The sequence below is a fragment of the Oxyura jamaicensis genome, chromosome 24 (genome assembly GCF_011077185.1).
Source record: "Oxyura jamaicensis isolate SHBP4307 breed ruddy duck chromosome 24, BPBGC_Ojam_1.0, whole genome shotgun sequence".
NCBI classification, from domain to species: Eukaryota; Metazoa; Chordata; class Aves; order Anseriformes; family Anatidae; genus Oxyura; species Oxyura jamaicensis.
The window spans coordinates 2749228-2766044 of NC_048916.1; the positions used below are offsets into that span (position 1 = coordinate 2749228).

General features: G+C 59.2%; 1 protein-coding gene and 1 long non-coding RNA gene across 9 annotated transcripts in view; one reads left to right on the forward strand and one right to left on the reverse strand.

Moving 5' to 3' along the window:
- The window catches only part of LOC118178121 (opioid-binding protein/cell adhesion molecule homolog), a 287839-nt gene that overhangs the window by 92793 nt on the left and 178229 nt on the right, over window positions 1-16817 (reverse strand). For 5 of the 8 annotated variants that reach the window (XM_035346389.1, XM_035346390.1, XM_035346388.1 and 2 more), the window contains one exon: window positions 9890-9974. In XM_035346389.1, the coding sequence (XP_035202280.1) occupies window positions 9890-9974 (85 nt within the window). Of the gene's footprint in view, window positions 1-9889; window positions 10314-10402; window positions 10611-16817 lie in introns of those variants that run through there. The other 3 variants (XM_035346392.1, XM_035346391.1, XM_035346385.1) reach the window with 3 other exon arrangements.
- LOC118178124 lies at window positions 3703-6511 on the forward strand. The gene is made up of 2 exons (XR_004756079.1): window positions 3703-4360; window positions 4719-6511. It is a non-coding gene; the product is annotated as an uncharacterized LOC118178124 (long non-coding RNA).

The following is a 16817-nucleotide window of genomic DNA, read 5'->3' on the forward strand; positions in this document are numbered from 1 at the left end:
AAAACACGCACGGGCTGAGGTCTGGAGCCATCTCCCTCTCGATAATAAACAGAAAGGAGCCGATAAACGTCAAGCAGCACTGCAGGAGCCCTCCGAGCCCTGCCACCCCAGCACCTGTAGGGCAGGGTGCCTGGCACCCGCTCCCCATCAACGTCCCCGTGCCCCTCGGCAGGTGCTGACCCTGGAGTTGTTTGGGTGGGCTGGGAGCCCCTTTGGTGTGGGAGGAAAAAAAAAAGAAGATGAGAGACAGAAGCTTGCGTCTGAAATGGAAAAGATAAATGGCTTCTGAAGGGAAATAACCCGCTGGACTCAGTGGGGTTGGCAGCACCCCGCTAAGTGCAGCATCAGTCTTGAAAAGCCGCCACAAGCTCAGCACCAGCAGGACAAAGCCCGGGTTTCCAAAAGCAAGACGGAGCAGGGGGCACTGCCACAGCTCGTCCCCGAGGGCATCCCGCAGCCAGGCCCTGGGGTGCTGGCCACCAGCTCCTGGCTTGGGACCGTGGGCTAGGAGAGGGGTGGGGTAGGCAAGGGTATGGCAAGGGTAATCCGATAAATAAACGGATTCAGGTGGAAGTCAGTGTCATGGACCTGGCCTCGAGCTGTCACCAAAGGGTGACACAAAGCCACCCCACAGCAGGTGGCATTCCCTATTGCCTGGGAGGAAAAGCACAGGACCTGACAGCGAACAGGAACCCCGTATGAAACAAAAAGCCGTGCCAAGAGATTGACGAGGTCTCCGTGCCCCCAGCGCGAGTCGTGCAGGACACCAAGAGCCCTTCCCTGCAGAGCCAGGGGGAGCAGCACCCCGCACAGGTATATGGGGAACCCAGCAAGAGAGCCGAGCAGACCTGCTCCCAGGGGAGCTGGGAGCCGCAGGGCCCCCCCGGAGAGTTCTGCCGCGTTCAGAGGCGCGAAGCCGCGCTGCAGCAGGCAAAAGGGACGTCAGGAGCAATGAGGCAAGGCAGGGGAGGCGTCGCAGCAGATAAAGGATTCTGCAGGTACGAGACAAAACCAGCTTTGGAAACCTCATGGAAGTGAGTTTAAAGTCTCCGGAGGATATCAATTGCGAGTCTGTCACTTGGTGTCAGGGTAACTTTCCGGACAGCTCTCGGAGCTTGTTAAGCTCTTGCCTGGGCTGCATTTGAGCTGCGGTGGCAGCGCTGTCTGCAGGCACAAGTGTTGGAATTGGAGATGAGAAAGACCCACGGGTGCCTTCTCAAAACAGGGTGGAACCGTGATAGGGACACATCACGGCGTGCCTGCGAGGGCCAGCGATGCTGTCAGCGTTGGATGCCTTCAGCCCACGGCCCAGCACCTGCCAAAAGCGAAGGTGCTGTCCCCTCCAGGAGCGTTCGGGCACCAGGTGGGACACGTTGGCTGAAAGGCCATGGCCCGTTGTATGCAGGTGGTCAGACCAGACAGTCGTCACGGTGTCTCAGCGTCGTGATCTACGGCTCCAGGAAGCAGCTCGCCGCTTCCCCCCCAGCAATCATTTCATCAAAAGCCCCGCGAGCCTCCCGCTGCTCCCGCCAGCCCTGGGCCCCTAACTTTAATTAAGTCCAAGCGGTCTCCTCGCGGGAACAAGGGAGGAGAGGGTGACTCAGACAGCGGTGGGACCAGCCGGCGCAATTATCATACAGTTAAGAGCATTAATTAAAACCGGCCCTCCCCCTAGTTATAACACACACACACAAAAAAGAGCCAAACTAATCAATTCCAGTGATAGGGATATATTGGAATAAGGAGCAGGAGCAGGGAGGGTGACGGAGGGAGAGATCAGATGTGACGTGAATGCTAACAGCTCCCGAACGGAGCCGCCGCTGCAGCAAGCCCCAGGCCTGGCTGCTTCCAGCAGTTACTTCAAGTCTCCTTGGAAATGGGCTCAGCCTCTTCCTCTACCTGCTGCTGCATCCTGTGATCGCACAAAGGACCTTAAATCTCGGCTCTAACCGCCTTGATTGAATTAAATGCAACTACGCTGTAAAGCAGCCTCTTCATTTAAGGTGTAAGCACGGAGGCTTTCTTCCCTGCTCACGGCTCTCTCCCTCTTTCTGAGATGATGAGTTGCTCACGGGTTGTGCTCTTTAAAAAAAAAAAAAAAGTCATCTGATAAAGTGGGTTATAAAACTGGTGGTGGTAATAAACGGAGAGCAAGGAGCCTGATGCAAAGCCAGCCGGGGAGGCAAAGCAGGGCTGTGGGGAGGCAATATCTGAGCCGTGATTAAAACGTGACCGCGGGTGACAGGGGAGGGAGCAGCGCGGGGTGCCACCCGCCGCGCTGAACCCGCGGCACCGGGGACGCAAAGAGCAGCGCCCTGCCCGAGAGGAGAGCCAGCCCGGGTGACAGAATGGAGGGTATCAGTGCAGGGTGACGAGCGGCTCCCACGTGTCAGAGCCGAGGGAGGAGAGGTGCCCGCGGGAGGGTGGCGAGGTCCCCACTGCAGCACCAGGCTCTGCTCAGCATGGCTACAAGTCCCCGCTGCATATACCTCCTTGCTGAGCCTCCAACACATCCCTCGGGAGCACCCATCGTTCACGCAGGTCCGCTGCCCTCTTGTTTTGTGCTAAAGCACTTGAACTCACCAACTCAACCTTCCTTTGCTCCCCAAATCCTCCCGAGCACCTACGAGGGTGCCTGCGCTCACCACGGCACGAATCCTACACCGAGATGCCACGTGGGACAAAGCCAAGCAGCGCTGCAAAGCAATGGGGATGACCTTTCGGTGACTGCTTATCCTCCAACCAGACTAACATCCCCTTCCCAAGAGCTGCAGGGAGCTTAGCTCCATCTCTCCTTCCCAAGAAGCCTCCTGCTCCTCGGGACTTGCCCGCCTCTCTGCAAAACGGGGATGAAAGCACCGCGCTCCCACGGTGCCGGCATCAACCAGCAGCAGAGAGCAGGATGCGCTACGAGAAGGGGCCCTGGGAGCATCCAGCACTTCTTTTCCACTGGGTCACATTAACATCACCGCCTCTCACCGGAATACCAGGCATATTCTCAGGTTCCCGGGCAGCTCCTGCTGCCCCCTGCCCCTCTGCGGGTGGCGGTGCCCACCAGAACCACGGCCGGGTGCCCGGGCATGGACACGGCCATCGGCTCCTTTTTGCGAGCCTTCATTGTTATTACCACCTATTTCTTCTTACATTCCTGCCAAAATACCAAACATTAATCTCCCCTCGCTCCCTGCAGGCAAAACATGGGTAATTGGATTTATATGGGTTAGAAATTTGTTAGATTATATATATATATATATATATATATATATATACACACACGTATGCGCACACAGAGGGGAAAATAGCAATAAACAGGAGGTGGGGAAGCCCTGCCCTGCTGGGATGTGGGTACCAGGGGGCTGCCATAAACCAGAGCCTGCTCATCCCACGGACCTGCACCCACGCTCTCCCCGTGGCCTCTGATTTAGGAACCCATCCCTCAGCACCAAACTCCACGAGCTCCCCAGCGGGAGTCACAGGTCACGCGTTTTGCTTCTGTTCACTCTGTTTTTCCTTCCCCTCTCCCTTTCCCTTTACTCATTCCCTTCTTGCGCCTACCATTTTCTTTCCTCCTAACTTTTCTCTCTCTTCTTGCACTTTCATCCTCCTGGCCTCCCATCCCTCTTCTCCCCTGGAGCCGGGAGGGGACAGCACACACGGGTCTTGGTACACCAAGAGAAGAAAAGCCTCCTTGGGTTTCTCAGCTCTGGACACAGCCCCGAACACCTTCCTGGGGTATTCGTTACCTCACTGCATAACTCTCCACCGCCTGACCTGATCCTGCTCCACAACAGCCGGGGTTTTCATCCTCCTCCTCCCTCAGCAGGCTGTGAGACCCATTTGTATCCCCAGGAACGGGCCCATCCACCAGCACAGTCATGGAAACAACGCCCCGTAAGCAAATCCCAGGCGATATTCGTAGGAAAACAGCCATGCAGTCTGTGAGCCTTTTGCACTGAAGATCTGACCTTGAAGGGTTCTGGGGAGGAAGGCAGCCCAGCCAAACCAGCGGTAAACAACCCACTGCAGGCTGAAATTGCTGGCAGGGGCTGTGGGGGAACTATTTTTCGCATTAATAAAATAATAATAATAATAAAAAAAAAAAAACAGAGAGAAACCAGAACATCCTAACCCTCAAAGGCTGCTTGCAAGGACGGCAGGAGAAGTGATAGTCACCGAATCAGATATTCCTTATGAACTGTCTGCTCGGCTGCGGTATCTAAAGATTATCACTTAAAACAATATGTCCAGCTGTTGTACAAAGCATCCGCGGCGTAGGGCTGAGGAATGGCAGGAGCTGCGCCGAGGCGGCACACTGCGAGAGCAGTCAAGGGAACAGAGGAACTCTCCGGCAAGCGGGGAGGTGAGCGACGGCCGCTGTGCCCCGGTTTCATTTGGCAGCCTTAACACCTAATCCCTTCCCAGAAACAAAGCGCGGCGCTCGGCGAGCAGCGGGCCTTACCCGGGGAAGGACAGCTATTACCGCGCGCAAAGCCAGGGGAGTCGATTATGCTTGCAAAAAGCTCTCGTGTACGCTATAGCGAAAGGATTACTAACAGTTCAGTCTCATCCCCCGGAGCTGGGTATCGCTGCTTGTGACTATTTCTGGCTGGCGGAGCTCAGCAGCTTAGCACGGAGGTTGGCTTCTCGCTAGGCAGCGGCGCTCGTGGCCTGGCCCTCCGAGAGGTGACGGCAAGTGACAACTCCTCCTCTCGTTGCAGGATGCTGCAGTCTGCAGAACGTGCTCTCCTGGCGACGATCTGCGTTCAGCAGGGCTCTAGCTCTCCGTAAGGACCACAGGAACCGGTGGCATTGCCACCGAGACGGGGACAGGTCCTCCACCCGGCCCCAACGCTGCTGGCATCTGCATTTGGGCACCAGCATCTTCGCAGGGGGCTGGCGCGGAGGGAGCCCCCGGCACCCTTCAGCGGCCGCAGCGGCTCAGGGAAATTAGCGGGCACCGTAATTATAACTATCGGGAGCAGCTAAGACAAGTTAAATACCAGCTACCTAGGGAGAAATTATTATGCCAGCCAGGAGGATCCAAATGCCAGAATCCGTGGCTGTAATTTCAGTGAGTTGCCAATTACAGCTCCGACACGCCGCGAGCTCTACCTTGGAGACGGCAGGTATATATTTAGCTGCTCCAGAAAACTTTTTGGGGGAGGAGGAGGAGGAGGAAGGGGGCAGCGATGGAGCAAGTCCCCGGTAATCTGCTCCTCGCTAATCCCCACGCTTCTCGCATTGGCACACAGAACGCCGCAGCCTCTTCCCACTTCCCGGCGAGGATTTAGCAGCAGCGAGTTCACAACCCCCATTAACAGGTAGGGAAACTGAGGACCAGGCCCACGTGTGACAACAACAGGGAAAACGGGCCAAAAAATCTGATTTCCTGACTGCCCAGCCCTGTGCCAAGAGCCCGCGGTCCTGCTGCCTGCTCCTGCTGGCTGTATTTTCCCGAGGCCTCGTCATGTGCTGAGAGATAGACTGCGGTCGATTATTAGCCAAAAAAAAAAAAAAAAAAGCATTGTCAGAAATAATTAAAACTATAATTGCAAAAATAAATGGAAGAACAGCATCTCATGATGTTTTATTCGGGCTTTTTATTTTTAATTGGAATTGTTCTCACGCTCGCTAATTGACCAAACGCAGCGAGTCGCGGAGCCCTCGATGCGAATTAGCAGAGCGGCCCTGTTCTGCCGGTCCCCCTCATGGACAAACAACGGGAGAGAGGCCGGGAGCCTGCCAGCACGGAGTGGGGTGCAGAGGGGATTTCACTTGAAAGCCCGCCTTAAATATAAGAAAAAAGCATCCCTATTATTTTGCCTAGGGAGAAGGCCAGGTAAAGATGCCTGATGTTTCTCCTATAATCTCATCTCCACCTCTGGGAAACAGCTGCCAGCAGCTCCACCCTACAGACGGGGAAACTGAGGCAGGGAGCAGCCAGGGAGCCTCCTCCAGTCCTGGCATCCCTGCGACGGCAGCTGAGGAGAAAACCCAGGCACCCTGCCTCACTTCCTCCCCCCAGGCGCCCATACGCGCTGCCTTTGCCTTAAAAGAAATAAAGTGCCAATATTTCTTAAATACAGATAAAACCATAAAGCCTTGAAATTTCGAGCAGCTGTTGTTTTACGTCTTTATGAACTGTGCTGATGCTTGTTATAAAAGGTCGCTTTGCTGGCGGCACAGCGGTACGACCCGCTTCACGATACATCCCCGCTTTTACACCACTTGAACATTTGCCACCGCAGCGGCACCGCCTGCGGTTCAGGCGCTGCCTGGCTCGCTTCTGCACTCAGGCTCAAACCCCGTGATGCAGGAGATGCTCCCAGACCAGGTAAAAGACCAGGCAAGGTTTCTAGCTGGTCTCAGCCCCTTGGGATTGCTGCACGTGCTGGGGACCTGCCCGTGACACCCCCATACCACCCTAGGGGACAGATGCCCACGCCCCTTAGCTCACGGGGCTCCAAGCAGCGCCGTAGCAAGCTGACACTCGGCAGCACTCCTCCAAAAAGCAAAAAAAAAAAAAAAAAACCTTAATCCTTGTTTCCACATCGAGCCCCAGCTGGGAAGTTAAACCATGACCTTCCTCCACCTCCCTGCCTTTGGGTTACCGGTGTGCTCGCCGTTCCACTTCGCGTCCCCGGGCGGTGCACAGCTTGGGGTACTGCTGCCATCCAAGCACCTGCCCCGCTTCCCAGCAGGTTTTGTATCAGAGTCAGAGAGCAGGAAGCTTGATTTCAGTTTTAACAGTACGCAGAGAATTTGCAAACTGCCTGGAGTTCCCTGGAGAGGAAAGGTGCATGACTGTTATGGGAATTGTTTGTTCTTACAATAAAAAGTAGTGAATTATCAACAGTCCCTGCTTAAAGCCGGGGAATGGTTCGCTGTGCATCTCAGATGACCTAGGAGCTGCCTGCAGATGGAGCCTTCATTTCTGCCAGGATTTTGCTGAGCCTCCCTAGGAAAAAGGGTGGAGAGCTGGAGAGGGACGCACCCAAAATCCAATACAGGAAAACCACAACCAGCCCGAAAAGCCTCCAGGTTTCCCCGCCACCGCCTTCCCCACGTCTCCTTTCTGCGGCACAACGTAGGTGTAAGGACCCGATTTGGGAAAGCAAAGAGCTGCCACCAGCCCTGGTGAAGCCAGGAGCGTGGAGGCTCAGCCCGCCTTGCGGCCAGGCGGCAGGTCTGGAGGGCTCTGGAAGCTGCTGGGACGGGGGCTGATGCTGCAGGTGCAAGGAGAAGGATTTGGGGGTCTTGACAGATTTGGGGGTCTCGGCTCTCTTCGGTCCCAGCCCCGAGCAGCCGTGTTGGAAGGGGACACCGCGTCTGCTCCTGCCGTGGCTGTGTAGAGACCACGCTGTGTGCCAGGAGCAAACCACGCTGGACATCCACCACCAGCACCCACCTCCTCGTGACCCAAAACCACTCCGAGGACCAGGCAGGGACTTCTCCCTGCCCAGCAAAGCCCTGGTGCAGCTCTCCCAGAGGATGCCCTGCAGCTTGCCCATGGCGCACCGCACACCTCCGCCCTGCTTGCTGCCCCCAGACCACCCTGCCACGGCCCTGTAATGCTCCACCTTGGGTTGGGGTCTGCAATGCTTTCCCCAGCTCCGAGCCCCGAGGGAAGAGCGCTGGCGGCCCAGAGGCTGCAGAGGGGAACAGGGGTGCAGGGAAGAGGGGAACCCCTGGGAACAGCAGTGCAAGAAGAGATGGGGGCTGAGGGGGAAAGGGAGCTGGAGGCCAGGAGCCTGGGAGCGACTGCGGCAGGGCAAGCTGAATTTGGGGAGGAAAAGGGAGGAGGTGAGGGCGTGGGGAAGATGCACCAGGGAGCATGGGCAGGAGGGGATGCTGAGGAGGAAAAGGGGCAGAGAGAAGGGGGTTTGGGGACAGGGTTCCTCTAAGCACCAGTGCTCAGAGTCCCACTGGGGCTGCTGAGTTTCCAGCAGGAAGGCTGAACCCTCCCCGCTCCAGGGCTGGCTGCTTCACAAACATCCCCTCTCTCACAAACAGCGCAGAAAAGAGGCCAGAAGCTTAAAAAAAATAAAAATAAAGGAAATCCAAGTCAGCCCTCTGCTGGTGGCAGCCTCGGCCGGCACCGAGCCCAAAAGCTGTGGGGTCCCTGGGGTGGGGGCTCAGCCCCCTGCAGCACTCGCCCCCCAAGCACTGCTTCTGCTCTGCCTTCCACGAGCATCACCTCTGGGAGCCCCAAACCCCACAGGTCACTGGCAAAAGGAATTCAGACATCAAGGGAAGGAGCAGCAAGGCCGAAGGCATCCCTCTGGGGGTTGTCCTCTCTTCTTTAGGCTGCCTCGCTCAGTCCAGCTCAGGTTAATCATCGTTGCAATTCGGTTACCGAGAGCACGAGGAAATGCACCCCCTGCTCCATCACAGCCCCCGTTCCGTGGTGTGATGGCAGCGGGGTCCCCGCATGGCCCCAGCCGCAGGCACGCGGCGAGGAGCCTGGCACGGGCAATGTCCCCAGGTGCTGCAGAGCCACAGCCCTGTCTGGGGACTCCGGGGGGCTTACCTTGAGCTCTGGCCAGAAAATAAGCATCCCTCTGTGCCCACAGCGCCTGCGGGGCCTCCTGCAGCATCCCCCGGGGCTTTGCTGCACAGAGGGGCCAGTGAGGAGCAGCACTGCTCGCTGTGCCCAAATATCCCCGCCACCCAGACAGACAAACAACCAAGAAAGGGGGTGTGGGCACCACAGAACCTCGAGCCAGAGGCTGTTTCCCACCACCGCCACAAATCCACGGACAGCCTGCCTGAGCCCCGCGCCTCCAGCGAGCAGAGCAGCCTCCGACCAAAACAGCGCCGGCTTCACAGCCCCGGGACGGCTCAGGTGCTAAGGGACAGCGTGACACACTCGGCTCGCTTGTGCCATCCCCGTGCCTGGCATGGGGAAGAGCCGCTGCGCCCCGATACTCCAGGCTGGAGCGAGGGAGCAGCCAGCCTCACGCTGCCGGGGCTGGAGCACACTGCTCGCTGCTGCAGGGAAAGCAGCAGGCTGACTCCTCCAGACTCACTCCTGTCCCTGCCCAGCGTCCCCGTGCTCCTTCCCCTCATCCCTCGCCCAGCCACCCAAACCTGCTCAGGCCCTCCCTAGGGTGCCAGGGCTGAAGCACGGCGCGACCCCAAGCCCCGACACAAGCTGAGCGCTGCCCGCAGCCCTGGGCTGCTCCTCTGGCCTCAGCGCTGCGATGGCTGCTGAGAGCTGATCTCCTACACGGGTAGTGCAGCGGGCACACCTGTAACTCGCTCAGGAAATGAGAAGGGCTTTCTGCTGTGCCCTGCAGCCGGCAAGCGGCCCGTCTGCGGGCAAGCTGCCCGCGTCTCTCCTACGGCACAGCGCGCGAGGGAAGGCATCCATCAGAATTCATAAGATGCACCCCTGGAGTAAAAGATTGATTTGATATTAACGGGTTCGTGCGGAGACTATAAAGTGATCGGGGCGAAGCGCCGACACCTCCGAGGCACGGCAGCCCCGGGGACCCGCTGGCGATGCGGGCTGGCGCTGGCACGGCGCGGACCCCACCTCGCTCCCAGCCCGCCGCACGCACCAAGACAACTTCAGGCGCGGCAGCGGCGCTAAGGCACCGTCTGCCACCCGGGTCCCTTTGTCAGCGCCGCGTCTGGCACCCGCAGCCCCCTGCCAGCCCTGGCAGGAGGCTGCCAGCCCCGTGCTGCCGCCGGTTCCCCCCTCCCCGGAGCCGGGGGTCCCCCGCCACGACGAGCCCCCGGGATGCGAAGTCTGCAGCCGGTCCCAGGACCCTCCGGCAGCCCCGCTTGGCGCACGGCCACCCCGTAAGGTGCAGACAAGACCTCGCTGCCCCCCCCCCCCCAGCACCCCAGGACCCCCCCAAGGCAGCAAGGCAGCGGCTCCTACCTGAGCGTGGCACTCTCCCCTTGCCGCACAGTCACGTTGTCCATAGCTTTGGGGAAGGTGGCATCTCCGCTGCGCACGGGCACTCCTGCGGGCACAAGGAAGAGCAGCCTGAGACAGAGGACGACTAGGCACCTCCAGGGCAGGGCTAAGCACCCACCGACCCCCATCCTGGGCAGCAGGGACTTTTCCACCAGGCAAAAAACACACCCGACAAGGCCACCAGGAGCGAAAAGGGGGGAGAGGAGGGAGGGGGTGCGTGTGTGTGGGGACGGGGGGGAGCAAAACCACCGGGGCAGGCGCGGAGGCGAGCGATGCGGAGCTCCACGGAGATCAGGAGAGCCCCTGGAAAGGCAGCCTGCGAGCACTGAGCCTGCCGAGCGGCATCCGGAGGGAGTCCCCAGTATCCTTGGGTGAGGGAGGAGGACGGGAGGGCCGGGGGGAGGAGGAAGAGGAGGAGAGAAGGTGCGGAGCAAGAGATGAAGGTCACAGATCTGTGCCTGCTCGAGACGCTACTTTAAGATTCAGTCGGGCACGCGCTGCGGAGATCTGGCATCAAAAGTTTATAACCCGAGGAGGAAACGTAAGTGTCTCTGGCAGGAAAGGGAGGGCAGCCATAAAAGCAGGCTGGGGGAGCAAAACGGGCTCGGAGTTGGGTCGCCGGCTGGCTGCTGCTCTTTTGTTTGAATAAGAGAGGGAAAAGGAAGAAAAAACGGAGAAGAAAAAAAAAAAGGCAGGAAAAAAAAAAAAAAAAAAGCACAAGCTCCCCAAATGCCGATTCTGACGCAAGATCGAAACTTCCCCGCGGAGCTGCAGGCGACGTCCCCACCGCGCTGCTCCCCGGCTCCTCCGAGCGGGTCCCGGAGCCTCGGAGGAGGAGGAGGAGGAGGAGGAGAAGAGCCCGGAGGCAGCGGCTGCCCTCCCGACGCCCGCTCAGCGCAGGAGCGGGGCGAGCGGCAGCATCCCAGCCCCGGCGGTGCGGCTGGCCGGGAGCATCCCTGCGCGGCACGCAGGCTGACTTCCCGGGGTTGTCATGGCAGCGGCTCCATCACTGACCGCCACTTTGGCTCCCGCACGCACCCGGAGCGGCGGTGGCGGTGGTGGCGGTGGTGGCGGTGTGCTTGGCAGGCGAAGGACGCCCGCTGCAGCCCCCGGCACACCCCGGGGAGCAGCACGCCCCCCGCTTCGGCTGGTTCGGCCCCCGCTGCAGCACGGGGGGAGCTTCACCGCTGCGCTGCCTCCCGCCCCCCCAAAAAAAATCCACAGCGGGGGCTTCCCTGCACACCCCAGCGGGTGTCTCTCCGCAGGTACCTGTTGATGCTGCGCCCTCCCCGCTGCGTGCGGGGCTGGGGTTGTTTTCTCGCCGCGTGCGTGCGGCAGAGAGGGGCTGCGAGGATGCCCGCGGGCAGGGGCAGGCGGGGACGGAGCCCCAGCGCGTCCCCCTGCCCTGTCCCTGCTCCCTGCCCTGCCCTGACATTGCAGGAGGCAGCCCGAGGGCTTCACGGCTCGCACCAGGACACCATCGACAAACTCCTGGGTCAGACGCAGCCCCAGATCTCCCTTTACCCACTCAGAGAGCGGGTGGGGGCACCGAGACCCCGCTGACCACCCGGGCACATCCCTGTGCCCACCAGAAGGGGCTCAACGCCACGCTGCTGCCTCCCCGCACCGTGCTGCACAGCTCCCCGCGCCCAATGAGGGCTGGACCACGACGGCTTCGTTGGGGTGCCTCAATCCCAAGGGCACCCCCCGGGCTGCTGGGTGTATTTTGGGAAGGGGATCAAGCCCTTCCAGGGGCGACAGGAGGAGTGTAAGGGCCAGTTGGAAGAGTTTTAGCTAATTCGTGGACCCAACCTGGTCCAGAGACCCACGCACAGCTACTAAAACCGATGGAGGAAAGGTGTCCCAGGGTTATTTAGTGCTCCCAAGCCTAATTATCAGCATAGCGGGTCCAGTGTACGCAGCGGTGGGATGCAGAGACCCTAAATGCGCCCCTAGCCACAGGCTGGTGCTGCAGAGCCGCACGCTGGCTCCCGGCACCAGCGATGGCTGCAGGCACCAGAGGGACGCTCGCTGGATAAATAGGGCACTCGGGAGCCGAGAGGAGGAGAAGGCACCGAGAGAAGCAGGGCTAAGTTTTCCACCACAAAGCTCTCCGTTTGCCAAAAAGCTGGCTTGCCCCTGGCCTTGCACCCAGCGCTGGGCATCCTTTGGGGTGGAAGGGGGACACCCCATGTCCTGCCCGGTCTGTTCCCCACAGGAGGAGCCGTGGCTGCAGCGGGGAAGGGGCAGCACGAACGTGCTGCGGCTCCCCACCGGCAGCAGAGCCCGAGCCTGGTGCTGCTGAGCCTCTTTCAGCAGCGGGATGAGCTCCATGGGGAGGATGCTGCCGGGGCCAGCAGCTCAGCTGGGCGAAATGGTGTTCGCCCCTTGGGATAGGAGGCTGTGGGCACGGAGCGCGTGCAGCAGACAGCCTGAGATGGTGCAGTTCGGGAAAGGGGAGGTTTAAAAGGGAAAAAGCCTCGCTGCCTCAGCACGAGCCTCTGAGGGGCTTGAGAGACGTGGCTCCATGAACAGATGTAAATAGAGAGATGGCTGAGGTGGCTGCGACAGGGCTGGGCACTGGTGAGCATCTGTGGGGCACTGGGGAGGGGTAAGGGGGCCGGGGAGGCAGTGATGTGCATATTTATGGAACAAATCCCCCGCTGCACACCAGCTTCTGGCCCCATCAGTCCTCCTCCCGCCTTGCCACGTCCCCCCCGGGGCAGCTCCCACCCTGGTGTCCCACAGGAGAGCTGGGGTGTTTGCTGGTGATGCTCTGCCCCAGGAGCACCAGCCAAAAGCGGCAGCAGCAAGCAGAGCATCCTCTCCTGGCCCATCCCATCCCCAACACCTGCGGGTCCCGCTGGTCACCGTCACCTCCCGTGTGGTGTCGGATGGGAGCATGCTGGCACGTGCGGGAGAAAAGGGCAAAGGGAAGACTTCAAAATGCAGGAAACTGCAGATCTGAGGTCCCAGCACCGAGCTGGAAGGCACGGAAGCGGAGCCAGCTTTGTACCGAGACAGTCTGCAGACCTGAGGTCGTCTGGGGTGTTCTGCAGGTGGCCTCAGCTCAGGTCCGTGTCTAATAATATCACACAGCTGAGAGGGACTTGGAGGCTGGCACGAGCCCCGGGGGCATCAGGCATATGGCCATGGCAGATCCTGCTCCTCACGGTGACGTTAACAAGCCCTGACCTTCTCTCATCATCCCAGAGGCTCAGAAAGAAACCGAGACTGCAAGGACAAGTCCCTCCACCTCCCCGTCGCCGGCTTCCCAGCCGGTTGTCAATCTCAGCTTTTATTAGTGGCGCAGTTTGGCCTCCATCTCCCTTGGAGATTTCTCCCTCGTTGCTCTAATCAGGAGCTTGCAAATGTCAAGAGTACAGGCCTAGAAGTAATTAGTCAGGGACTGGAGCCCGGGGGGCCGTGGAGCCGCTCGGCAGCACTGCTCTGCACCGCGCCGTGGAGCAGCCCGCGGGCTCCGGGACCCAGGCGTGGCCACGTTGGACTTCAGTCTCCAGCCTCTGATTATTTCCCCCTGCTGCACACAGCTCAGGGGAGCAGGGAGGTGCTGTTTGTGCAGCAGGGAGCGAGTCTGGCTTCCTTGAGATCCAACGTGGTGAGAGCTGGGGAGACCCCAGGGCACCAGGCCCCTACGCGCTCGGCCACCAAGCATCACCACGAGCGCTTTTCAGGACACTGCTTCACCCAAAGGAGCCAAAAAAAGCCCCCGAAGCTTATTGCTAGCTCCTCTGCAGCAAGACACGGGCACTCCCAGCCCACGAGAGCAGGCTGGGGCAGGGGAAGCACGGACACAGCTGCACCAACAAGCGAGCAGTGGGTACAGCAAGCCACCGAGTCCTCGCCAGAAGCCCCCATCAGGCACAGAAAACTGCAGACATTCAGGGCAAGGGCAGGGGAAATAGCTTTCCTTTTTTTTCTCCCAAGCTGAGCCTTGGTTCCCTCAGCCACCCAGCCCTGTTGCGATGGAAGGGGTTAAGGCTTCACCCAGGAAAGAAAAAGCCAGCGGAGCTGCAGGGGAGAGCAGTCCTCGGAGGACGCGGGCTTGTTTAATCAAAGAGCTAATCCTTGCTCGCGGGGCTGCGCCCCCAGCGCTGGTGGAAGTGGAAGTTCTCCAGATCTCCCTCCGGAGCCCCCAGAGAAGATTTTTTTTCTGCTCTCGAGTCCCCTGCTCGCAGACAGCTGCTCGCTGCTTCCTGCACATGGGGCTGCTTTATGGAGTGCCCGGCTGGGGCCCGAGGAATTTCTCTCCTGGGACACGGTGGGCACGGCGGCTGGCCAAGGCGCGCATCGATCCTCCCCGGCAGATCCAGAGAGCTGGAGCCCGGTACCCTGCTCCATGCAGATGGCGTCTGGGCTCGGGGCTACGGGGTTGCTAACTAATATCTCTCTGCACTACCGGCCCCTCCTCGCTTCTCTCCCACCCCCTCTTTCTCTCCCTCCTTCTCTCCATCTGTCCCTACCCCCTTCCTTCTCCACCTTTTCTCTTGCACACTTGCAGCTGCTAATTTTTACCCGGCGGATTTGGCAACTCATCCCAACACCTCTTCCCCCACACCCTGCCCTGCTTCTTGCTTTCCCCGCTTTGCTCGTTTCTTCCCCCAAAAACGAGCACTCGGTACCTCGAGCCTGGGAGCAAGAGGGCCGGGGTGCGTCTGGGGACACGCAACCGGCACGGCGCGAGCAGCCCCGCCACCAGCACCCCGGAGCACACAGCACCCTTCTGCACCCCACAAAGAGCAGCAGAAGGCACCACCCGAGCCCCTTCTCCCCATGGAAAATGCCCTTCCAGGATGAAAGCCTTCCCAAAGCCATCCAGCAGCTGGCCTGGCCGCTGCCCAGCTGCTCGCACACCAGCAGCTCGCCATGCAAAGCGCGTCCACCTCTCCTCCCCTCCCCGTCTGTCACCCTCGGCTCTATCGGGCAGGATTTATTTATTCCACTTAATTTTTCCAGTTGTTTTATCTTGTTTTATCTTCGCACTAAATCAGGATTTCTCCGCAAACCGAACTTTTATTTTCCGTGCTGTTACATTTAATGCATTTTATCGCATGAATTTAGCAAAAAAGCGCTGAGGTAATTGTGAAAAAAATGCAGCCTATTCTTCAAATTGATCGCGGGGCTCGAGCTCGCCTCGGCAGAAAATGCAAAGTCGAGCCGAGCTGCTCAGTCATCCCCTCGGACTGCTTGAACCTCACGGCTGCAGGGGTGAGGAGGAGATTTTGGGGGGTCTGGGTGGCTTAGCACGCGCCCGCCGTGCCATAAAGTGCTGGGAAGCAGCAAGGACAAAACCGCAGCACCGCCAGCGCAAATTTGCTCGTATTTTGGTGGAGCCGTGGGGCAGACAGACGGGGGCAGCTCGCCATCCCCCTGGCACCATCCCTCTGGCACCACCCCCGTGCCCTACAGGCAAGCACAAATCCTCCCAGCTTCCATAAAACCCTCTGAAAAAGGTTTTATGGAAGCCAAGCCCAGCCTCGGGTCGCGCTAAAGCCATGGCGAGGCAGGTCGGGGCTGGGGAGGACGTGCAGAGCCAGGCTCAACTCCTCCCCGACGGCTGGGGGTTTTAATGGGATTGCTCTACGCTTAATGCTCAGCTGAAATGCCCGGCCGAAGCGGAGACATGTGGCGTGCCCAAACCACGGGAAAACCTGACAACCGAATTCCTAAAAGGAGGCAGCTCTGACGACACCCGCCTTGCAGAGTTAAAAGCAGCCTCCCCACTACACCGAATATTAAAGAAAAAAAAAAAAAAAAAACCAGCCCTGAAAACACTGCGCGCTGCTCAAGCGGACCTCAAAGAGGCTGAGAGATGCCCAGGTAACGCAGAGCCATGCCGAGCCCACCGCAAGCATCGCTCACAAAGCTTCCAGCTTGAGGATTTCATTTTCCAGCAGCATTTCTGACAGCAATCCAGGATTTTTTACTTTTTTTTTTTTTTTCCTAAGGAAAGCAAAATGTTAAGGTTTTTTCTTTACGACGCCAAGATTTGTTGTTGCCGTTGCTGCTGGTATTTAGTGCGTTCGGGCAAGTTTTCAGCTCCCATGTGGGCTCCTCCTTAAAATCCCACTCTCGAGGGAAGGTCGGGGTGGTTACAGATGTGACATTTCCCTTCGTTACCAAAGCGTTTCCATATGCAAACACGTGAAAGCTCAGCCCCCTGCGTGGAGGACGTTGTTGTGAAAAAAACAAATCACCAAGCAGAGCAACAAAAACATTACAATTCCTCGGCAGCTTCTGCAGACGGCATCGGCTCTGCTTACAGGCAGAGCAGGGTGGGACTGCACTGGGCTTTGGGCAACTGAACCCTAATGGGATTCCAGGCGTCTGGACTCCTGGGGTAATTACTGGGGTAATTATGCTGCACAATGGCTTTGGCTGGTTTACTCCACCCTATTAGGGCAGTGCAAACCCACCCCATGGCACTACAACCCCCCCCCCCCCCCGCCCCATGGCATTGCAAATCCACCCCATAGCACTACAACACACCCCATAGCACTGCAAACCCACCCCCCACAGCACTACAAACCCACCCCATATCACTGCAAACCCACCCCACGGCAGTACAAACCCACCCCATGGCACTACGAACCCACCCCATGGCACTACAAACCCACCCCATATCACTACAACCACCCCATGGCACTACAAACCCACCCCGTCGCCCTGCCCAGCCCCTGCCGGCAGCAGCCGAGGGGGCTGCAGATCCTCGGGGCTCCACGAGCCCCTTCCCAAATCCCACCCCACGCACAGCCCCGGGAGAGCCGGAGGAAACCCTCCTGGGACCACTGCCCCCAGCAGGCTCCACGCCGCCGGTACGGGAAAATCCGACCGGGGACAAAAGGAGGGATTTGGAGCAAGTGGGAAG